The sequence below is a fragment of the Passer domesticus genome, chromosome 20 (assembly GCF_036417665.1).
Source record: "Passer domesticus isolate bPasDom1 chromosome 20, bPasDom1.hap1, whole genome shotgun sequence".
NCBI classification, from domain to species: Eukaryota; Metazoa; Chordata; class Aves; order Passeriformes; family Passeridae; genus Passer; species Passer domesticus.
This window is the reverse complement of record NC_087493.1, coordinates 6,876,172-6,900,200: the sequence shown is the minus strand read 5'-3', so window position 1 is coordinate 6,900,200 and position 24,029 is coordinate 6,876,172. Positions and strand designations below refer to the sequence as shown.

The 24,029-nt window shown below is 47.3% G+C and overlaps 1 protein-coding gene and 1 long non-coding RNA gene across 10 annotated transcripts; one reads left to right on the top strand and one right to left on the bottom strand.

The window, feature by feature from the left end:
- The first annotated feature begins 552 nt into the window (after positions 1-552).
- Positions 553-23,614, top strand: LOC135284002 (E3 ubiquitin-protein ligase TRIM39-like). 9 transcript variants are annotated; one of them, XM_064395199.1, is made up of 16 exons: positions 553-861; positions 1,834-1,921; positions 6,470-6,519; positions 7,602-7,700; positions 10,450-10,551; positions 12,545-12,697; positions 12,963-13,130; positions 13,466-13,633; positions 14,058-14,222; positions 14,912-15,076; positions 15,946-16,110; positions 16,975-17,139; positions 18,020-18,184; positions 18,531-18,662; positions 19,936-19,962; positions 20,955-23,608. In XM_064395199.1, exons 4-16 carry the CDS (start codon positions 7,640-7,642, stop codon positions 21,515-21,517), a joined length of 2,199 nt encoding a protein of 732 aa, XP_064251269.1. In that variant the 5' UTR covers positions 553-861; positions 1,834-1,921; positions 6,470-6,519; positions 7,602-7,639; the 3' UTR covers positions 21,518-23,608. The 9 variants fall into 9 exon arrangements, with proteins under 9 accessions (XP_064251269.1, XP_064251264.1, XP_064251271.1 ...); XM_064395194.1 differs by lacking the exons at positions 553-861; positions 1,834-1,921 and adding an exon at positions 2,841-2,979; XM_064395198.1 differs by lacking the exons at positions 553-861; positions 1,834-1,921 and adding an exon at positions 4,813-6,372.
- On the bottom strand, positions 3,645-17,583 carry LOC135284004 (uncharacterized). Its single transcript, XR_010349566.1, has 2 exons — positions 17,535-17,583; positions 3,645-4,850 (listed from the first exon to the last, which is right to left on the bottom strand). It is a non-coding gene; the product is annotated as an uncharacterized LOC135284004 (long non-coding RNA).
- Positions 23,615-24,029: the final 415 nt, after the last annotated feature.

Here is a 24,029-nt window from a genome sequence, read left to right as displayed (position 1 = left end):
AGGAATTCCTGCTATTTTTTCCAGCTCATCTTGCTGACCTTTGGTTGTAAGAGGTCAAAATTGGATGAAGCAGGGGAGTAAATGGAAAAGGTATCATAAAGCCAAGGTTCTGTTTGCTCTTGTATCACTGGAAATGGCTTCAAATAGTGGCTGAAAGAAAGAAAGAAATGTTTAAATGCCGCCCTCCCGGCTAGCTGATGACAGAAGTGGAGGAGGGGTGGCAGATTCCCCCTTGAGCTCCCTTGAATCCCAGTGCCAGTGCTGCATGATAAAACAGAGCAGCACACAGGTCCCAGGGTAACTTTATTTGATGATAAAACTTCCCCTCTTCATCCCGGCGACGAGGAACAGGGGGGCAGACCGAAGTTTATATCTGGGGTCAGGTCTCAGGGGAGGGTACAGTCTTCAACAAATCAGGAGAATTGGGAGTAAAAAACCAGGCGGGAGCCACAATGTATAAACAAATAGAAATTCCAAGGGAGGAGAGCAGTTTCAGTAAACTGATAAAGTTTGGGGAAATAGAAACTAGAAACTAACAACAGGAAAGTGACGAAAGTTTTGGGAAAAGGCGGAACAAAAAGGAAACAATGAAAACGCCCATATTACAAATCAAACTATAAACCTATGAACAAAACAAAAAGCACAATACAACAGTTAAACATGTATTTATTGTAAAATGTGTGATGCAAGCTGCAAATTTTATGCTTTGCTGAGTAACTGCACTGCAGAAAAGTTTAAGCTTTGTACTAAATAACTTAATTCTTGCTGCTGCATATTTATCTTCTGGAAGACACAGCTTATTTCACCAGCAAATATAAAATAGGGAAGAGACTTGCTCTGAGAAATACAGGAAACCTCAAGGTACCAGTTGCATTCTGTCGTGGGTTTTGAGCAATGACACTTTCCTGTACTTAGCAGGTCGTAAAAGTTGGATGACAGGCAAGAAGCTGAAACTACTACTTGTGTGTCTGGAGATATTTTTTTTGGAGATTTTTTTTTTGTGTAAAGTACACAGTTTGCAGTACTCTTGTTCTGAAAAGATCAGCTCTTTATCAGTTTGCAAAGTGTTAAAAGTGCTTAAGCTTCTGAGCTATTTAAAATTTCTGTGTTTAGTTCTTTTTGTTCCTAGCATGGCTTTTTCCCCCCCAGCATGGCTTTTTGTTCCCCAGCACTGCTAAGCTCCAGTTCTTTCAATGAATTATTTTTCTGTCATTGTGATATTTTATGAAAAATCCCTTCACCAGGATTTTTCCTGAGAAGCCTTAGAAAAGAAATGTAAACAATAATTATCTGATTGTTTTGGAATATGGTATGGAGCTTGTTTACCAACAGGTGCATCTTTGATTGGTTCCATGTGAATTGTTTTTACTTAATGATCAATCCCAGTCTAGCTCTGTCAGACTCTCTGGTCTGTCACAGGTTTTTAGTATTCATGTCTTTCCTAGCCTTCTGTCTGTATCTTTATTCTTTTTAGTATAGCATTCTTTAATGTATATAATATCATAATATAATTGACGTTGCGCCCCGGTCGCGGGAGGCGATCAGGAGTGGCTGTGCCCTTTCTCTGCCACCGGCGGGCAGAGTCACGGTTTGGCTGGCTCAGAACGTGGGTTCAATGCCTGAGGATTCGTGGCAAAGGAAATAAGGAAGGACCCTGTGCTTGCTTTTATTTCTCTCCTGCACAAGGATGGTGCTGCCAGGGTTTTTCTCCCGCGCGAGGATGGTGCTGCCGGGGTGGCACTGCTTGGAGCTGGCAGCGTGGCTTTCCCGTGGTGGCAGCAGTGCCAGCACAAGGCAGATGATGTGACAGTCTCTCTCTCTTTCCCCCCACAGCAGAGGCACTAGGGCGGCGCTGGTGGTGCGAGTGATCCCTCTCCTGGCAGGAGCTGTGTGAAATCCCAAGCTGCATTTTGTGTGTCAGGTACATACAGGCAACGTGTGTATCTGTGATTGTGGTACGTGTGGAAACTGACCATAGGACAGTTATCAAAACAAATTCTAATAAATAACTGAGGAAGTAAAGCATGGAAGAAGGCCTTTGAACCTATAATTTGTTCGCAATTATATAAGTCTTAAGTTGATTTAGGAGCATTTGAATTAAAGCTTTAAGGATGTTGATGTTTGACAGGAACTTTCTGCTTGTAGATAAGCCTTAAAGCGTTTTGCAATAATAACCTTTTGAAGTATAATTTTAGAATATTGCATGTAGTAAGGGTCTTTGAAACTATAGCTTTAGAATATATAAAAAGGAAACATGCTTATCTCAATGCCTTAACAAGTGAAAAGAAGCTTGAGAAAGGAAGATGAACATCAACTCAAGGATTGATAATTTTGACCAAGGGAAGCTGGACATCACTGTTATGAGATATAATTCTTGCAATTACAAGGTGGACCCACATCTGGAATCTGGACCTCACCAGCTGGGAGACTTCTTTTGGAAGCCGGATCCCACCATCTGGGGATACTCCTTTCTTGGATACATCCTGAGAAAAACTGAATCACAATAGTGTGTAGAATTGTGACATAAAAACTTGGAATAGAAACTGCTGATGAGTAAAAATGGGGAACAGAAACTGCCGAGAAAGCTTATGAGTAGCCCTATAAATAGCTGTAAGCCTCAACTATCAGTGTGCAGTTGGAGGGAAAACTTCCTCCACTGTACCCAGCCTGTATTGCTCATACTTTACCATATTAATTAATAAATTGATTGCTCCTTGAATATTAGCCTAGTCAAGCTTCTCATTTATAACAGATTTGGTGCATTGGCCAGGAAATTTCCAAATCCATCGAGGGAGACTCCTGATCTCAGGGAGACCTTGGAGGCTTTTGGCTCAGGTGGCCCTGAGTGACTGGGGAATCTTTCAGGGAGGAAATCTTTAAGGTAAATTATGAGCAAAGAATTTTGAGCTCCTGGAGTAGACTGCAGCAAATTCACCTGTAATAACTCGTGCATGAGGACCCAGGAGAGAAAAGGAGGCTGTAAGTATCACTTGGTTAGGTGGGATAAGAATGGGTGTAGACGTGTAAGAGTGTGAATGGTGTGTGTGTGAGACATGACCTAGTCACAAAGTGATTGTGGAGTTCTAACCTCGGTTTTGCCTCCCCATGAGGGGAGTGGCAGGTGAAGGAACGAAGTGAGTGAAGGAAGATTTTCTGTATATAAAAGGTTGGGGGTGAGATGTGATAATAGTTAGGGGGGATTTTTTTAGTAAATCATAGGTGGGAGGTGGTACTGGTAGAAGGAACTTTTTATTAGAGAAATCCTTGAGAAGAAGGGACCAAGGTCTGAACAAGTGTGGTCGAGGTGAGTGAGGGAACACCTGTTAGGATAAAATGGGTAAATGCCAAAGCAAAAACCCAGGAGCTGGTATAAACCAGCAGGAAAATAGAGGTACTGAAGGTACTGGAAAAAGAGGGAACATTTTGCCAGATATCCCAGGATAGCCCCCTTGGGGTAATGTTAAAAATTGTGGAATAAATGTGAAACCAGGAGAGGAAAAAGTAAAGAGAAAATGATACAATATTGTATGGTAGAATGGACTAAGGAAATGATAAAAGATAAGGAAAGAAAAAGAAAGTTTTCCTGAAGGATACCTTCCCAAGCTAATGGTATTCCCTGTGTGAAAAACATGTTTACTCTCCTATGAAATTTTTAAAAGTTTATAAAGGACAATAGGACAAAATGGACCACAGAGCAAAGGGCTGGGTGCATCTTGGCACTTAGCCAAGACAACACAGTTATCTTTGAGGATATCCCTTAAATTCTTTTTCCATTACATCAACCTGTTGCATATTCATAGACTCTTATGCATATCCATAAACTAGTTTACATTTTACAGGAACTATTTTACACAGCCCTTCCTCGTGTCTGTCTTTTTAGAGCATGCAAGTTTTTTGGCTGTGGTTTTGGCTCCTTCTCCTTTTCACTTCCAGTCTGGGCCTTGGTCCTCGCTGTTTTCAGAGGGTGTGTGCTGATAGTTGGCAGATCTGTAGCAGGTGTCCTCATCCTATGTTCACTGAACGTTATTCCATCCAAGCAGGCATTTTAACACAAGCATAGCTATTTCCCTACTATGTCTAAGCTTAATTAACAGCATAAATAAAAACTATATATTTATAACAAAGTTACTTTAACATCACACATATAAAATCCATTTTAATATCTGGGGAGATTTCGGGTAGGAGGAGAGAGACACAGAGACACACCAAAAAGCCCCCCCAAACTGTCTCTCTGCCCTCCCTGAACCAGCCTAATTTACCCCTAAAATGCCTCCAAAGTGTCCCAAGTCTTGTCCATGGGTGGGGGGGCCTAATTTACTCCTAAAATGCCTCCAAAGTGTCCCAAGTCTTGTCCATGGGTGAGGGGTGACTGGGGGCATCAGGACACACCCATGTCTCAGCAGCTGCATGCCCAGCCAGGTTGAGGAGTGAGGCTGGGAATGATCCCAAATTTCCCCCGCCTTGATGGCACAGCAGGGATTATTGCATCTTGCCAGCCCCACATTTGTCAGGACAGGGCTCAGGCTGGGTATTGAGCATGCAGAGCATCTCTTGGCACTATCTCCAGGCTCTTTGTAGCTTTGCCAATCTGCTTCTACCTGCTCCATTTCACCACACAATGCAACTGCCCTTGAATGTGCAGTTCAGGCTCTGGGTCTCCTGGAACATTCAGGTTTAGGGATTGACTAAACTTAAAAAGTTGCCTAAGCTTGAAAATTTTAGGCTTCCTTACCTAAAACTATGAGGGCTGTCATGACCATCCTGGGGCTGGTGGGATCACCAGTTCTCGGATTCCCTCTTGGGTGGCAGCACACGCATTGAATTTTCTTGGCTCCTTACAGATCTCTCAGCTACTTGGAAATAAAATATCACATTAAACAAAAGGCAGATGCCATTTAGCCCAAGAGCTGCTGGGAGACAGCGCGAGAGATGCTCGCTCTCATTTCCTCCACTCAGCTTCTCCAATCTCCAGCTGTGTATTTCCCAGACAGAATGAATACACTGATCTTACTCCCAATCCTACAGAAAGGCATTCTGAACTGTTTTCACATGAAGTAAGCAGAGAATCCTATGATCAGACCCTGCATGCCGCCAGGAGGAGGAGAGGAGTGTGTGCATTTGAGGGCTTGGCACAGCAGCCCCCACAGAGTACAGAGCTCCAGCAGACACTGGGGCACAGGATATCCCAATGCCATCAGGCTACAGAGGGACAAAACCTGTCTGTATTTCTGGAGTGATGTGGGATCCCAGCAACTGACTCTATTGGAGGCTGGAATCAGCCTGACTGGGAATGAGGGGCTCAAAGTACCCCACTGTTACAGTCCCAGATGTTCTGTGGATTCTTGGCAAAGGCCACCTGAGGAGAAAGTGTGAAAAAGGAGGTTCACTCTGCTGTAAAAATTTAAAAGTTAAATAAAGGATTACAGGAGACGAAGACAATAAAGCAAAGATTTACAGCTGGGTGCTTGGCATTCTGCCAAGAACACACCTGCTATTTCTGTCTTTATGTAAAGATGCCCTTTACATACCTTTCCTATTACATCAGCCTATTGCATAGTCATAAACAATTATGTATATTTAAACTTTTCCCCAAACTAGTTTACATGTTCCAAGAACTGTTTAGCATGGCTCCTCCTCGGGTCTGCCTTTTTAGAGCATGCACATTTTTTGGCTGTAGTTTTGGTCACTATCAAAAGCCTCACTATAACCCAGGAAACCTTCATACAACATCTTTCTGGCATGAGGCAGGTGGCTCATAGTAGGATATCAAATTAGTTAGAGAGGATTTTCCCAATATCAAATAATTTCTAGGACAATGAGAAATACTTCTGGCACAGACTTTGAAGCAAGAACAGCTGTGAGAAGTAACACTAAGGGGCAAGTTGAGGGGAAATCCAAGAGTACTTCAGATGTCATCCATTAGAAAAACAATTGCTCCCATTTCAAGTGAATTTCTCTGAAGTATGACTGTGAAGTCCCAGGAAAACCTCACCTTCATTTCCTGGGTAACCTGTCAACAAAAACATCAGTCTTACAGAAGAATGATCCTTGCTCTTTAAATAGAGTCACACCCCAAGTTAATCCCCGGATGTTTAAGGCTTAATTTCATTTTAATTCTTCGAAGTTACTTCCTTAAGGAGGTGATCAAAGTTCACCTCTCATCTACAGACTGAAGGCGTGGCAATCATTCTTACCTGACAACAGGTAAAATCCAGCTCTAGTTCTAAAACACCGTATTTTGTGGGCATTGAGCTGGATCTCTGCTTATCTTAAAACTCTCATTGACATTGAAGCTCCGTTTGCACCTTATTGCCTACGTCACCAACACAGAGCCCTCATACAGCAGAGGAGATTTGACCTTCAGGCAACAAAGTGAGTTTTAGGCAAAGAGATACCACATTTAAACTTCAGGATCTGATTCTTCTGTTCATTTTCCTTCCCTTCCGCCGCTGGAAATTTCTCTGGCAAGAGGAAGAATACCTGTCTGATATCAGTGCTCATCTTTGCTGAGTAAGGCAGGTAAGCAGATCTCTGTTATTTCTTTCTCTCCTGAGCAAGTGGTGAATGTGGTGCTGCTGTTGAGGTGGAAAGGAACTGGTCTTTTCCCTTCATCCCAGCTGTGCACACAGGGACCAGCAAGCTCTTCCCATTCCCCAGCTCTCCTCAGGTGCCGGTGGCAAGAGCTGGGGGCATCAGCAGCACAGCTCAGAGAGGAGCTAAAAGTTATGGGGAATGGTCATTTGGGAGAAAAGTTGAGATCTGGACTGGCCCTTGAGTTTGATGTTTGTTTCCCAAGGACTATTCTGCTGCTGTCCAGGGGGAGGCAGCAGAGCAGGAGAGAATTCCCCCCCTGGAAAGTTGAGCCCAGGGTACCCCCTTAGGGCAGGACCTTGAGGCAAATTCGGACTAATGATAATGCTGGAACTTCCCTCTCAGTAAGTGAGGCTGCTTCCAAGCATGATCACTTGGAACTCTTTCTTGTTGGAAGTTGAAACAGTGTGAAACTGCCTTGATTTTATGGTAGCTCAGGATGATGATAACACCCAGGGCACCCACTGGGGGAGTCAGTTGTTCATACAGAAATGTTGTTAGGCTTAAAATTTCCCCATTAGTACCTTGAGTGATTGAGGTTATTAATTCATAAGCAGCAAACCTTAGATCATCATGGCATTGTCTTTTTTTACTCAATAAATAATTCATCTCATAATTCCACAGTGTTCAGGGATCTTTGGGGCCCTGACAGAGAACTTTTCCAACCTAAAGATTCTGTGATTCTGTGATTCCAAACCAAGGATTTAAACTGGTGTGTTAAGGTGTCCATTGAATTTCACAGCAGGAAGTAGAGACTGGGTTAAATTTTCTCTTGCATGCCCTGTCACAGCTTCCTGAGAGCATGCCAGACTGAAATTCCCAGAAGCTGCAAGTGTAATTGAGATCTCTGGAAAGGCACAAGTTTTTTTTTTTTATTATTTCTGATCTCAACTGTTTGAGGTTTAGCACCTTCAGGGGTCACAGCTGGTGACAAGTACCAGGAGAGAGATCTGAAGGGGTTGGGACAGGATTTCTCTTCTTTTCTCACTTCTCTTCTGTGCCTGTTCCAGGTCAGCTGCAGGATTATCCCACCCCTTGGACTGCAGGGATGGAGCAGAGGAGATGGCTCCAGTTGGCTCTGGCACTGCTTCTGGTTATCCCTTTCTCAGGTAATGCTTCCATGAGCTGTTCTGCTCCTTCTGGGGGATTCCAGCCTGCAGATGATCAGAAGTCCTGCAGCTGAGGGTCATGGTCTCCCGAGCAGCCCTGATTTGTACTCCACAAGATCCAGAGCTACCCTGCCCCTCTGGTCTTGGGGAATTCAGCCATTTGAAATCAGAGGTTTTCTCCCCTGGTGAAGCCAGGGAAGACCTAAGCCAAGATAGCTGTGCCCTGTCCAGCTTTGCCCAGTGCCAGGAGCATGTCCTTGTCTGCATGGGCAGTTGGCATTGCCACAGCCACCTTGCTGCTGCTGACACAGGGCTGCAAAAGGGCAAGGTCAGCTGTGGAGCAGCATGAAATGGCTCTGGATATGCTTTTATGCATTTAGTTTTTTCCTTTTCCCCAAAATAATCCCATCCTGTAGAACTTCATCCCTGTTTTCTCCCTTTAATCTATTACTTTCACTTGTTCCCCACTGTGACTCCTAGACCTGTTTCCTTCACACCAGTACATTTTCTGATTGATTTCAGCCAGATGTTCACCCACAATTCTGAGCTCATCTCTCCTGAAAATGTAGTTGGAATTGTTGGTCAGGATAAAATCCTTCCTTGCACCATCTCTTCCACAAAGCCCCGGGACAATCCCAAAGTGCAGTGAAGAAAAATCCCAGATGGGCACTGAGAGGACATCTACACATATGGGCAGTTTGGGGGTGAACCAATGCAGAAATACAGTGGGCAGACATCAGTGCCAAGAGATGGATTTGAAATGGAAATGTGTCCCTGACACTGAAGAATGTCCAGCCAGCAGATGAAGGATTGTGCAGTTACACTGTGATATCCAGGGAGTGGATTGATGATACGGCCACCAAGCTCAGCATTGCAGGTTGGAGACTTTCTAGGCCAGGTAGGGAAGGAGGGAAGCTCTTACAGAGGGAAAAGAGCTCTCCAAAATGTCACTGTCCCCCAGCTGATGCCCTCGTATATGACCCAACACATCCCCTGCCCACTTTCAGCATGGGCCACCTGTCAAGATGTTCTGCAACTTCCATGCCCAGCCTGAGCCCTGCTCTGACCCACATGGGGCTGGTGAGCTGCAATAATCCCTGCTGGGGAGGTGTGAGGCCACCTGGCAGACATCCAAGTGCTCAGCATCCCTGGCTGTGGGACTGATGGAGTGAGGCCCTCTGTCTTGTGACTTCTCAGCTGGGGTAAGGGCTAAGGAGATGTTCTCTGCTGCCAGTTCCCCCAAGGTGGACAGTGGGCATCATTTGTTGGCAGATATTGATCATGTCAGATGGAGCTGGTCAACCTTGATTCACTGATGAAAAAGAGCACAGAATGATGGAATTAGTGAATCTTTGAATCACGCAATGGCATGAGTTGGAATTCCTTAAAGAATTTCTCATTTGAACTTCCAGCCATGGGCAATAGCAAATGCTGTCCAACCTGGTCTTAAATACTTCCAGGGACGGGACATCCTCAGCTGTTCTGGGCAAGCTGTGCCAGTGCCTCACTCTTAGTCAAGAGTTTCTTCCTAAGATCGAATCTAAATCCCCTCATCTAAAGGGGATTAGAGATGCTTTTGGGAGAGGAGAGAGAAAAAGCTTTAAGACGGCATCCATTTCCTACTATTACACAGGACAAATTCCCATGAAATCCAGCTTTGACCAGGACTGTGACTCTGAATTGTGTGTGGTGCATCCCACCCCATCACACTGGTGAAGCTTTGGGGCATCTCCTGGCAGTGACCATCTGTGGCCACCTGTAGTTCTGGCATGGAATGGGGAGGTGCCAGGGCTTTACTGTGCTGTGCCCTGCTTTACCAATCCTCAAAACTGGATGGGCGTCCTACAGAGTCATTCTAAAAGAAGAATACAAACCACACACCTTCTCCCTGCCTGCTCATGAAATAATGGGGAGCTGAGAAGCAAATCCATCCCACACCATAACTCTTTCTAAGCCAAAGGAAATCTGGCATTTATGGCAGATGAAGTGCGGGATGACAGAAAGACCAATGCAAAGGTTGTGTGAAGGACTGACAGAAACTGACAGGAAAATCTGGGTTAAGAAAGAGCTGTGAAGCAAAGGAAGAGCAGCTTTCAAGGAAACACACTTCTCCCACCAACAATCTCTCTTGCCTTTAAGGTCCTGGTGAAGAGTTCACTGAAATTCAGGGCTCCCAAGGGCAAGGGCTAGAGCTTGGCTGCAGATCTCACAGGTGGCTTCCAGAACCTGTCATCCAGTGGGTTACTGAGGATGGGCAGGGGCTCTCGGCAGACACTGAAAGTAACCAGGACAGTGAGAGGTTCTTCAGTGTGTCTAGTCGAGTTACATTTACAGGAGAGCAAGTGGGAAAAGTCACCTGTCAAATCCTGAACCCCCTGTGCAGGTGGAGAAGAAAATTACTGTGCACATCTCAGGTGAGTTCCATTGTCCCCAGAAGTCTTTGCTGGAGGCTCACTGTCTCAGGAGCCCTGTGAGGCCCTTTCCAGTGCCAGGGAAGGTGACAACTCTCCAGTCCAGCCAGACCCACCCCAGACCACCACGGGGCACTGCAGGCAGGGCAGGTTGCAATGTGAAATGAGCAGGATCCCTCTTGCCCCTAAGGATGTGCACATCCCGAGGGAAGGCAGGCTCTGACCACCTGTGTAGGACTGTGACTATTTCTCTATTTATCTATTTATGTCCATAAAATCTCTTTGGGTGTTTTTTTTTTTTTCCCAAAGGAATTTTGGAATTTTTTTTCCCCCCAAAGGTTCTGTTTTTCCAGGTGCATCTCAGTGGGTCCCTGCCTCCTGGATACAGCTCGCTTTATTCCTTCTCACACTGGCTGCTGGTGCTGTTCTGGTATTTCAAGGTAAGGTGTCTTGGTTCACAGGACCTCACGCTCTTAGAAGCGAGGCTGCAGGATGTAATTTCTCAGCCTCTTGTAAGACTACTCTCTGACAAATAGGATGAAATATCATGTAGAGTCTACTTCTGGCTTTCAGATGCATTAACTTCCACTCAGCTTAAATTTGAGTTCTCCTGCAGGTAGAATTTTGCCACCTGTGATCCAGAGGCAGAAGGGAGGTGCCTCCACATGCAGTTGAGAGCTTGGGTGGACCATGGTACCTACAGGCAAGGGAAGGAAGGAGGATGGGATTGGAGGAAGAAAGGAGGATGGGATTGGGATACTTTTCCTGGGGTGAATTAGAAGGGTCCCTTCCTCTGCCTCCACTGGTCTCATTCTCCCCAGTGGAGCTCATCCATCAGATGTGGACCCTTTTTTCTAGAAGTGTCAGTGGTGCCTCCCACCTTGGCAAGGGCCTGTCCAGAGATCCCTGCCTCTGCAGCCATGGCTGGTGAGAGGTCTCGTTTCCTCAGTCCAGTGCCAGGCGTTCCAGCTCTGTGGTGTCTGAGGGCACAGCCATGTTCAGCCCTTTCTGGGGGGCTTTTGTGGACTTGGTTTTCCTTCCTGGGTGGGAGCTGGAGCAGGGCCCTGACAGTGGATTGGAAAGAGAGGATCTACAAGGTCTCTTAAAACCCAAACCATTGTTTGATGATTTGAGTCTGCAATTCTGCATTTCTGAGACTCATTGTCTTGTCAGATTATCAACAGATGACCAAGGAGAGGTTCTATGTGACTTCTGCTCACACAAAGAGAAGCCTTTCCATCAGCCTTCTCTGATGGATGAGTGCCAGGACATACCCACAGTATTTAGAAAAAAACCTCTGCCAAGCAAGAAGAAGATGCATGAGGGTCTAGTGCAGTGAGATCAAACAATCTCACCCCTCTGGAAATTCCCACTTCCACAGGCCTCCAACAAGTCCTTTGTTATATTTCCCATCCCCACGCAGATGCTCAGGACTCCAGGTTCCCAGGATGCAGAGCTGCCCCAAAAGTGGGCTTTTCCCAGCACTGACCAGGACAGCCTGGACTCTTCTAGATCCCATCCTCCCTGGGATCTAAGGTTTTCTCCCATTCCTGCTCTTTCCAGCTGGGATGCTGGCAGAGGAATGTTCTTTGCTCAGTGAACACTTGGCAATTAGCATGGCCTGGGCTCTCCCCTGTGGCCACACCACTGGGGAGTGAGAAGGCAATGGGGTTCCTTTCAATATTCCTCACCAGCAGCACAGGAGCTTCAAGCTTATGTTTAGAAGGGCTCACAGTGGCTCTGAGACTCCTTTCAACAGGTAAAAACTGTAGTGGAAAAAAGTTTCCATGTCACAAGGAAGACTGCAGGTCCAGAAGAGAGGCCAAGGCTCCTTCCCAGAGCAAACTCTTGGTGGAAGAGCATCTGAAAGCCAAGGAAGAGATCAATGGTGCCCACAGGTCCGTTAGAATGTGAAGTCCCCATCTTTGTTTTTCAGGGCTGAGTTCTTTTCCAAGGCCTCTGAATTAGAAAGGATTGTCTGGGGAAAGAGAAGTCTGGAGAGTATAAATTAGAAATAGGCAGGACATGAGGAGACTGAATTGAATTTCTTGTGCCCTCCCTGCACAAAGAAAGAAAAATGAAAAATAAAATAGACAAGCAGGGCCATTCCCCATCAGGCCTTTATCTTTTTGGAAGCAATCACTGTTCCACAATCAAACTGACTTGTTAGTTAGTCCTTGGAGTGTGTGCCTTGTACAGAATCTCCTTGGGAGCAGCTCTTATGTCCCATGCCAGTGCAACACATTTGATTGCTGAGATGGCAGCTGGAGGTGGTCAAGGTCCCTCTTCTCTCCCTCGTCCTTGAAGGTGGTGAAAGAACAGCATCTTCTTGATCTTTTCTAGGGGGAAAGGTCTATGTCACTAGTGGAACGAAAGACCTCGCCTCAGGGGAGGAAAAATCATTATCTCTGTGACACCAGTCTTTTTTCACAGGAAAGAGAGTGGACTCCCTGGAAACTGTTTGGCTGAAGAACCACCAGCACCTCTACCAAAAAATTCAGACTCTGCAGGAAGCTTTCCAGAATGAGCAGGAGTCCACACGGCGTGATATTCAGCTCCTCAGAACTGACCTGGAGAATGAACTGGGTGAGCAGGGCCATTCCCCAGCAGGCCACCTTTCCCCTGGAGGCAAAAGCTGCTCTACAGGCAAAATGTCCTGTGTGATTGCCCACCACAGCTTCTCAAAGCAGATGGAGAAGTACAATCCTTATGTGGGGAATAGCTTTTTTGATCAAGAATGCTCAAAGGGAAACCTGAAGAGACTCTCTGGAAGTAAATTTAAATCAGGACACTGCGCTCTCCCTCAAGAAGGTAATGAGAGTGTCCCAATGACACTGTTCTTTCTTTATAGGATTTACCATAGAGGCAAATACTACAAACACTCTGGAATCCATGTGGAAGAAGGACCTCCATGAAATGTCCCAACAAGTTCAAGCTCTGCAAAAAGCTTTCCTAAACACCCAGCTGTACACACAGCGAGACCTTCAGATCATCAGAACAGACCTGAAGGATGAACTAGGTGAGCAGGGCCATTCCCCAGCAGGCCTTCATGTCTCTGAAGGTCAATCTGGCTCTACAGGTAAACTGACCTTTGAGTTAATCCTTTGCCTTTTGTCAGAATGGGCAGAACTTCCTTGGGAGCAGCTCTTATGTCCCAGTCATCTGGAGCACCTTTGATGCTGAGGTGGCAACTGGAGATGGTCAAGGTCCCTCTTCTCTCCCTCGTTGTAGAAGGGAGTGAATGAATATCTCCTTGTTCCTTTTTCAGGGGAAAGTTTTGTGTTATTAGTGGGAAAAGACATCACCTCAAAGGAGAAAAACCATTGTCCCAGTGACACCAGTCTTTTTTCACAGGAAAGACAGTGGAGGCAAATGTCACAGGGAATATAGCATGCATATGGCAGAAGGATCTCCTGCATGTCTCCCAACAAATTCAAACTCTGAAGCAAACTTTCCAGAACATGAAGGTTGCCATACAGCGTGACCTTCAAATGACCAGAACAGACCTGGAGAACAAACTAGGTGAGCAGAAGCATTTCCACAACAGGCCTTCATACCTCTGAAGGCAAAGGCTGCCCTACAAGCAAACACTCCTGTGAACTTGTCCACCACATCTCCTCAAGGGGGGTGGGGAAAGACAGCCCTTACACAGGAAACGGTTTTTGTGCTCTGTGACACCACACAATCCTCAAAACAGAGTATTATCTCCCAAGAGTACTCTCTGGAGAGATAGAGTGGGATCATTCCTGCCCTCCATCCTTCCCAGGAAGCCTGGGTCAAGCCATTAGGAAGACCCACAGGGAGTAGGAGAAGCCTAAGAGAGCTCTAAGAGAAGCCTTGACAGGGATTCTTTGTCAAAGATTTTGGGCATCATCATTAAAGATCAATGGGCTCTCCCTCAAGAAAACCATGACTTTGTCCCAGTGAAAATGTTCTTTCTTCTCAGGAAGGACAGTGGAGGAAAAAACAAGCAGCTTAGAATCCAGGCTGGAGAAGGACTACCATGAAGCCTCCCAACAAATTCAAACTCTACAGAAAAATCTCCAGAACATGTATGACACCACACAGCGTGACCTTCGGATGATCAGAACAGACTTGGAGCATGACCTAGGTAAACTAGACCATTCCCCAGAAGGCTTTCAACTTTCTGAAGAAAAAAGCTATTCTACAGGCAAACAGTCCTGTGAAATAACTTTCCACAGCTCCTCAAAGTGGGTGAAGAAGAAGAGTCCTGACATGGCAAAGCAGCTTTTGTGCTCCATGACACTGAAGCACCTCCAAGTTTAAGAGCCCATGATGAGCCCCCCACCATGCTCAACTGCTCAGCTTGGGGGCATCTCCATGGCCAGTGCATGAGGTGGGGGCACCATGGGCACTGGCAGCACCCAGCACTCTCTGACAAATGTCCAGGGACCTTCCCCTGGGCAGGCACAGGGTCCATGTCCAAGCTCGGGAGCCACTGACAAAGGCTGAGGCCCAGTGAACATTCCTGAGACCACAATGGGGTCTGAGGGACAGCTAGGGGATGTCCCACCACACCTTCCTGATGACAATGGGTGCTGTTTCCCTGGGCCCACAGATGCTGCCTGGAGAGACGGACTGGGGTCAGTGCTGCCTTCAGTGGTGCCCAGCAGGCCTTGGTCAAGCCTTTAGGGAGGTCCACAGGGAGAGGGAGAGTCCTAAGGAAAGATGCTCTGGCAGAGTTTAAATCAGAGCTTTCAGGCATTGTGATTGCAGATTGCTGGTCTCCCCCTCGAGACTGCAATGAGACTGTTCAGTGAGATGGTTCTTTCTTCACAGAAAGGACAGTGGAGGCAAATACAAGGACCATGGAATCCATGTGGAAGAATGACCTTCTGCACTACTCCCAACAAATGCAAACTCTGCAGGAAGCATTCCAGAACATGCAGCAGTCCACACAGTGTGACCTGCAGACGATAAGAGCAGACATGAAGAATGAACTAGGTGAGCTAGGCCATTCCCAGCAGGCCTTCATCTCTCGACAGGCAGAAGCTGCTTTACAGGCAAGCTTTCCTGTGAGGACATCCTCCAGAGCTCCTCAAAGGGGATGGGGAAGGACAGCCCTTACATGGGTAATGGATTTGTCATCCATGCCACTGGAACACCTCCATGCTAAAGTGTTCTCTGCAGGGGCTCAAGGTCCCTCTTCTCTCCCTTGTCTTTGAAGACAGTTTGAACACATGAGTTCTCTTGCTGTCGGATAGTCAATAAGGTTTTCCCTTGAACCCTTGTCCCTGTCTCTGCCCCTTTCCCCACTGCCCTTCTGCTGCAGCCCCACTCCTGATGCCGCTGCACACACCCTGCATGTCTGTGCCCATGATCGCCCCACCCCATGCTCACCTGCTCAGCTTGGGGACATCTCCATGGCCAGTGCATGAGGTGGAGGAAGGGGAGGGCACTGGCAGCACCCAGCACTCTCTGCCAAATTCCCCTGGGCAGGCACAGGGTCCATGTCCAAGCTCGGGAGCCACTGACAAAGGCTGAGGCCCAGTGAACATTCCTGAGACCACAATGGGGTCTGAGGGACAGCTAGGGGATGTCCCACCACACCTTCCTCATGACAATGGGTGCTGTTTCCATGGGCCCACAGATGCTGCCTGGAGAGATGGACTGGGGTCAGTGCTGCCTTCAGTGGTGCCCAGCAGGCCTTGGTCAAGCCTTTAGGGAGGTCCACAGGGAGTGGGAGAGTCCTAAGGAAAGATGCTCTGGCAGAGAGTTTAAATCAGAGCTTTCAGGCATTGTGATTGCAGATTGCTGGTCTCCCCCTCGAGACTGCAATGAGACTGTTCAGTGAGATGGTTCTTTCTTCACAGAAAGGACAGTGGAGGCAAATACAAGGACCATGGAATCCATGTGGAAGAATGACCTTCTGCACTACTCCCAACAAATGCAAACTCTGCAGGAAGCATTCCAGAACATGCAGCGGTCCACACAGTGTGACCTGCAGACGATAAGAGCAGACATGAAGAATGAACTAGGTGAGCTAGGCCATTCCCAGCAGGCCTTCATCTCTCGACAGGCAGAAGCTGCTTTACAGGCAAGCTTTCCTGTGAGGACATCCTCCAGAGCTCCTCAAAGGGGATGGGGAAGGACAGCCCTTACATGGGTAATGGATTTGTCATCCATGCCACTGGAACACCTCCATGCTAAAGTGTTCTCTGCAGGGGCTCAAGGTCCCTCTTCTCTCCCTTGTCTTTGAAGACAGTTTGAACTCTAAATTCTTTCACTGATAGTCAATAAGGTTTTCCCTTGAACCCTTGTCCCTGTCTCTGCCCCTTTCCCCACTGCCCTTCTGCTGCAGCCCCACTCCGGATGCCGCTGCACACACCCTGCATGTCTGTGCCCATGATCGCCCCACCCCATGCTCACCTGCTCAGCTTGGGGACATCTCCATGGCCAGTGCATGAGGTGGAGGAAGGGGAGGGCACTGGCAGCACCCAGCACTCTCTGCCAAATTCCCCTGGGCAGGCACAGGGTCCATGTCCAAGCTCGGGAGCCACTGACAAAGGCTGAGGCCCAGTGAACATTCCTGAGACCACAATGGGGTCTGAGGGACAGCTAGGGGATGTCCCACCACACCTTCCTCATGACAATGGGTGCTGTTTCCCTGGGCCCACAGATGCTGCCTGGAGAGATGGACTGGGGTCAGTGGTGCCCAGCAGGCCTTGGTCAAGCCTTTAGGGAGGTCCACAGGGAGTGGGAGAGTCCTAAGGAGAGTCCTAAGGAAAGATGCTCTGGCAGAGAGTTTAAATCACAGCTTTCAGGCATTGTGATTGCAGATTGCTGGTCTCCCCCTCGAGACTGCAATGAGACTGTTCAGTGAGATGGTTCTTTCTTCACAGAAAGGACAGTGGAGGCAAATACAGGGACCATGGAATCCATGTGGAAGAAGGACTTTCTGCATTTCTCCCAACAAATGCAAACTCTGCAGGAAGCATTCCAGAACATGCAGCAGTCCACACAGTGTGACTTGCAGACGATAAGAGCAGACATGAAGAATGAACTAGGTGAGCTAGGCCATTCCCAGCAGGCCTTCATCTCTCGACAGGCAGAAGCTGCTTTACAGGCAAGCTTTCCTGTGAGGACATCCTCCAGAGCTCCTCAAAGGGGATGGGGAAGGACAGCCCTTACATGGGTAATGGATTTGTCATCCATGCCACTGGAACACCTCCATGCTAAAGTGTTCTCTGCAGGGGCTCAAGGTCCCTCTTCTCTCCCTTGTCTTTGAAGACAGTTTGAACTCTAAATTCTTTCACTGTCTGATTGTCAATAAGGTTTCGCCTTTAACCCTTGTCCCTGTCTCTGTCCCCTTCCCCATTGCCCTTCTGCTGCAGCCCCACTCCGGATGCCGCTGCACACACCCTGCATGTCTGTGCCCATGATCGCCCCACCCCATGCTCACCTGCTCATCTTGGGGACATCTCCATGGCCAGTGCATGAGGTGGAGGAAGGGGAGGGCACTGGCAGCACCCAGCACTCTCTGCCAAATTCCCCTGGGCAGGCACAGGGTCCATGTCCAAGCTCGGGAGCCACTGACAAAGGCTGAGGCCCAGTGAACATTCCTGAGACCACAATGGGGTCTGAGGGACAGCTAGGGGATGTCCCACCACACCTTCCTCATGACAATGGGTGCTGTTTCCCAGGGCTCACAGATGCTGCCTGGAGAGATGGACTGGGGTCAGTGGTGCCTTCAGTGGTGCCCAGCAGGCCTTGGTCAAGCCTTTAGGGAGGTCCACAGGGAGAGGGAGAGTCCTAAGGAGAGTCCTAAGGAAAGATGCTCTGGCAGAGAGTTTAAATCAGAGCTTTCAGGCATTGTGATTGCAGATTGCTGGTCTCCCCCTCGAGACTGCAATGAGACTGTTCAGTGAGATGGTTCTTTCTTCACAGAAAGGACAGTGGAGGCAAATACAGGGACCATGGAATCCATGTGGAAGAAGGACTTTCTGCATTTCTCCCAACAAATGCAAACTCTGCAGGAAGCATTCCAGAACATGCAGCGGTCCACACAGTGTGACCTGCAGATGATAAGAGCCGACATGAAGAATGAACTAGGTGAGCTAGGCCATTCCCAGCAGGCCTTCATCTCTCGACAGGCAGAAGCTTTTTTACAGATGTCCTTGTCAGCTAAATCATTGCCTCCTCCGAGTGGGTGCATGGGGCAGAACTTCCTTGGGAGCAGCTCTTTTGTCCCATGAAAGTGGAATCATCACCTTTGATGATGAAATGGTGCTGGGAGTCAGTAAATGTTCATTGTCTCTCCATCACATTTGGAGGAAGTGAAATCACAGCATCTCTTTGGTCCTTTCTAAGAAGAAAGGTCCAGTGTAATTTGTGGTCCCATACCTCATCTCAAGTGAGGTCAAACCACTGTCCCACTGACACCAGTCTTCTCTTACAGGAAGGAGAGTGAAGGAAAATACCTCAAGGGTCCTGGAATCCATTCAGCTGATGGACATCCAGCAGCTCTCCCAGGAAATCCAAGTTCTGGAAAAAACTCAGACTGCATTGGGGTCTACAAAATATGACTTAGGTGAGCAAGGCCTTTTTCAGCAGACCTTCATTTCTCTGAAGGGAAAAGCTGCTTTACAGGCAAATTGTCCTGTGAGCTTCTTGTAAACAGCTCTTCAAACAGATGGAGAGGGACAGATTTTCTTGGCAAGTTGCTCTTGTGTCCTCACCTGTGAAGACACCTGAACACCGAGATTATGACTGCAGGTGGTCAAGGTTCCTCTTCATGACCTTGTCTTTGAGAGGAATGTGTAGTGTGGGCTCTCTATGACCCAATATGTGGTAAAGGAGCCCACCTCCATGCCTTAGTATTATCTTCTTGCTTTCCCCACTTCTCTTCCTCTTAACAAACATTGTTGTCTCCCACAGCCCAGAAGTGCTGTTTGGAGAGATGGAGGGGGCCCGATCCCAACCCTCCATCCTGCCCATCAGGCCTTTTCCAAGCCTTTGGGAAAGCTCACAGGACCTGTGAGCTCTTTCCCCAGCCCTCCAGCAGTCAGTCCATCCAAACCAGTTCTACTGAGCTGGGAGGGTCTTTGTTCTCCTTTTTCCAGAGCCCATGTACCCCAGAACACTGGGAGCTGGACACTTCAGGGAGGGAAGGACCACTGGGAGTGTGAGAGTCCCAGATGAAATGTAGAGGCTCAGGCCTTGGGCAAGCCCTGCTCCTCTTCTCCCTGGCTCAGCACTGCTCAATCACTTTGACAAGGGTTTCCAGGGGTAACTGGTGCAGGAAGGTTACCTTTGCTTCCTGGCAAGTCTTTCTCTGTGAAAGCCCATCTCCTTTTTAATTTAGGGTCTGGCCATTCCTCTGGCCTCTCTTTCCCATCTGAAAAGGAAAGAGAGGCTGAGCTCATCTCACAGCACATTTTAGTCCTCCTCGGTCCTCAGAGGAAGCAAGTTGGAGCCACATACCCCATGTCTGGAAAACAAAATTATCACACACCCTGATGTACTGTTTTCTCTGGGAGTCTTTGATGAAATGAGAGTAGAACTGGTTAAATAAACAGTGTGTATGTGTGTGTGTGATGGGGGAGTAGGAGATCATGGGCGTGGCATCAGTGTCATGAAGGAGAGAGCTGGGTATCATGTGTAAGAGATATCCTCAATCCTGTTCTGTTTGATTGTGCTGTCAGTGCCCCTGCAACTCTCAGACCCTTGTGTCTGACCATACTGTCAGTGTCAAACTAGGGGAGCAGGAGAGTGGCCTCATTGTCACCCTGGCCAATTTTGTTTCATTGCCAGAGCAAGCATTAACAAATCCACTTACTTCCTGCTTTTCTCCTTTCCCACAGACCTTCCAGTCCTACGGTCCTACAAAGGTAAGCATAAGTGAAATGAGGAAGTGAGTACTCAAGAGCCCGAGTGCAGCTCTGGAAAACACACCCAACGCCCTTGAATAGCTGTTTGGGGAAGAACTCACTCAGGAAAGGGTGGTTGGATGACTTTTTTCACTGTTATGTGCTGCCCCAGGCCCTGCCTGTGTTTGTCAGGAGCCCTCTCAGCTGTGGGGAGCAGGCACAGCTGGCTTGCACTGGCCACTGCAGCTCCAGCTCCCACTTCTGATTTGGCAGAAAAAGCGTCTGGAGCTGATCTTGCTCCACAACAATTCTCCTTTCAATCAGAATTGAGCTAGAGGACCTCAGTTTGTGACATTGCACCTTGCTTGAGTCCTACCAGAGGTTTCTCCCATCCTCTGGTGCATGTAGAAAGCTGAGGCAAGAAACATTCCTTTATCCTTGTGGTACTGCAGACCACTCTTCCACTCTAATCCATGTGCAAGCAGTAACATACACTGGTGATTTCCTGTTATTGAGGAAAAAAGTGCTTAAATCTTGAAAACCCCCTTCAGATTTTGGCAAGGAGTTAATCTAAACCTAATTACAGCTGCTGTCAGCCAAACCTCATTCCAGCTGCTGCCAGCTCCTGGTCCTTTTCCTCAGGCCACCCCCTGCCAGCAATGCAGAGATGGAGGCAGAGAAGGTTGGGCAGCACAGCCTCCTCCTTGGAGCTGCCTGCTGCAGCCCCAGGAGCACTGGAAGAGTGCCTGGCATTTGGTGTGTGCTGGCTGCCACTCTCTCTGGCAGGAAGGGACATGGCAGGAGTGAAGGGAGAAGCTTGAGGTGTCCTAAGACAAGAGGCTGCTGAGTGCACCTGAGCATGGAGGGAGGGAAGGACAAATGAAAGGGGAGGGAAGGACAAATGAAAGGGGAGGGAAGGACAAATGAAAGGGGGAGGAAGGCAGAGAAAAGAAATGCTCAGAAAAGCAGAGCTTGTGTTTTCTGTTCCTCATGGCCTGACTTGACCATTGCAGGAGATGTCATCCTGGATGCTGACACAGCTCATCCCAGACTGGAAATATCTGCAGATGGGAGGACAGTGAAAGATACTGGTGTCATCAGATTCTTGCTCGAAAATGAGAAGAGATTTGATTCCCATCTGTTTGTGTTGGCAAAGGAAGGATACACTTCTGGGAAACACTATTGGGAAGTAAATGTTGGGACAAGAAGAAACTGGGCCTTGGGTATTGCCTGTGAATCTGTGCCTCGCAAAGGCACTTTGACTCTGTGTCCTGAGAATGGCTTCTGGGTTATCGCCTGTGTAGATGGGCAAGATTATTTGGCCTGCACAAATCCTTGGACCTGTCTGACTGTGACTGGCTATTTGTCACAGATTGGGATCTTCCTGGACATCCCAGCCAAGAAAGTTTCTTTTTATGATGTCTTTAAGGCAGTAGTTTTGTGCACTTTGAGTATTGCTGATGGCAGCAGACAGGAAGGCAAATTCCTTCCCTTCTTCTCTACAGGCCTTGCTGCTGCTGAGCCTGACACTGAGCCGCTAGCAATACTGCAGTTTTCTGATGATGATGATGAGTAGTTTATTCTGCATTTCAAAGGTCAATACTGTGATTGAATCACATTGTAATCAGGCTGCTGATTTGTGTCTTCCGAACAAAAGTATTGAAGGAGAGGCCAAACCTGTCACAGTGGTCAGCTTTCTAAATTATGCATCAAAATGAAAAGTTTTTTGAGGGAAATTTTATGTTGTCAAGGGAAATAAATTTTCTTTCGTGGTACTATTAAAAAACCCATTTTTTGTGTATTGTGAATTTTCCTGAAAAATTACTGTCTTGGGATTTTGTTTTTGGTCTCATACAATTTTTGGTTTTTTTGTGTCTGGGGTGGTCACTGATCCTACCCCCTCTCCCCCCACCCCAGTCCCCCAGACTTTGGGATCATCAGGATGAGTGAGAGCCAGACCAGGGTTTCCAGCAAGAGTTAGGGGCAGAGTGAGGGGCAGCTCCTTCCTCCTGGGCAGGCTTTTTGGCTGGCCAGGCACCTGGTTTCTCTGACTAGAGATACTGCTGCTCTGTGGGTTTGGCCTGTTTATTTTTGTTTCTTTTCCTTCCTCTGTTTTTTTTGGATCAATATTAGCGTTGCCCTTAGGCATCCTGCAGATGCACTAGAGTCTCATGAGGTTCTTATTTCACCTCATAAAGTTTAGAACAATTGATTTGCCTTGGCATTGCTTGTTTAAAGCCAAATTTTTGATATTGTCCCAGGAAATCCTTCCCTTCCCTGGTATTGGGGTCCCAGTGGGGGTCCAGGGAGGAAAAGTGCTCTTCAGCAGTTCCTGTGGTAGCCTGCCCTCTGTGTCTATTCTGTTCACCTTCCTCCTACTAGTCTGAAGTACTGTCTCTTTATCTGTACAATCGACTGAATTATCTAGCAGAACCTGTATATCCAGTCAGTCTGGGTCTTGAAAATGGTTTCAAATACTTTAGGTAGTCTCTCCAGATCTTCGCTAAAAAGAAGAAGTGAGGCATCTCACCCATGCCTCAAGATCGATTGGAAGAGAAAGGTACTTCACCATAACCAGGCCATGAGAGACTTTCTGTTTACCCCAGGTTCACCCCAACACTAGCCTCTCCTTTTGCAGTTTCAGATGGTTAAATAAAATAATAAATCCACATAAGGCAATTCATTCAATTTCCCTCTCCCCTTCCCTAAACTAAGGTACCATTCTCTGGCCACTTAAACTGGTAGTTTAGCTGGTATACTGGCCACCACTGATGACAATATTGGATTAGTCTAGGTTTATTTGGTGGGTCTCCTCCAGTCTGTTTCCAGTTTTTCAATACACATTTCAATGGAGGATTGAAATCTCTCACTTTAGTTTTAGAAGAAACCGGCCCCATTTTCAATAATTCCAAATATACAAGGTATTATCTCTGAAAGTTACAATGGTATTTCCAGGTTTGTAATGGAAGGGGGAGTGGGGAAGAGAAAGACTGCCAAACGGGCAATCACTAAAACTGACACAAGAGGGTGTTTCAAGCCCACAAATGCGATCTCAGCCACAAAACTAAAGCAATTCCAAGACACCAGCAGACACTCAATTACGCTCCAACAGTCTCTCAGCAAATGAATTTTTATATCACGGGTATCCCCATGTTGATATGCTGGAAAACTCAAATCAACACAACACTCTCACATGAACACACTCTCGGAGTTCAAGAAGAATGCAAAGAATGCAAAGGAATTCACCGAATTTCACCACAAAAGTGGCTCCAGATGAGGCTGGGTTTCGATTGTAAATGGAGACTGGCTTTTTTTTTCTTCCTTCATTCCTCTGTTGTGATGTGGTTTTTTGTTTTCCTAGTAGGCTTATTGTTTGATTTGTAATTTGATAATTTCTTTACGCTGTTTCCTTTTTGTTCCCACCTTTTCCCAGAATTTTCGTCACTCCTCCTGTTATTAGCTGCTAGTTTCCATTTCTCCAAACTCTGTTGTCAGTTTACTGAAAGTGTTCTCCTCCCTTGGGATTTTTATTGGTTTACACATTGTAATCACTGCCTGGTTTTTCACTCCCAATTCTCCTGATTTGTTAAAGATTGTACTCTCCCTGAGACCTGCCCCCAAAATATAAACTCCTTTGTCCCTGGGAAGATTGGGGTCCCGGGAAGAGAAAAGGGGAAGTTTTATCTTAAGATAAAGTTACCCTGGGACCCGTGTGCTGCTCTGTGTTTTATACCGCACCAACAGCTGGAAGCTGGCATTCACGGGGCTCGAGGAGGCAGGGGCATGGCAGGACTGGGGGGGCTGTGGCCGCTGTCAAAGTAGGTCCTGGGAGGAGAAATGGAGGGGTGGGATCAGGGGAGGATGGTGAGACTGCTGGGACATTGTGGTGGAACAACTGGTAGGTGGTGGAACCAGTAGGAGACAGTCTCCCCACCACTGGGAGGTGCTGGAGCCAATGGGAGATAATGGTGGAACTACTGGGAGATGGTGGGAGTACTGTGAGACCAGCAGGAGATGGACAAAACCCTGGGAGATGTTGGCACCATGGAATGGTGACCCCACACAAACCTCCTCTCCTGCACCCCCGG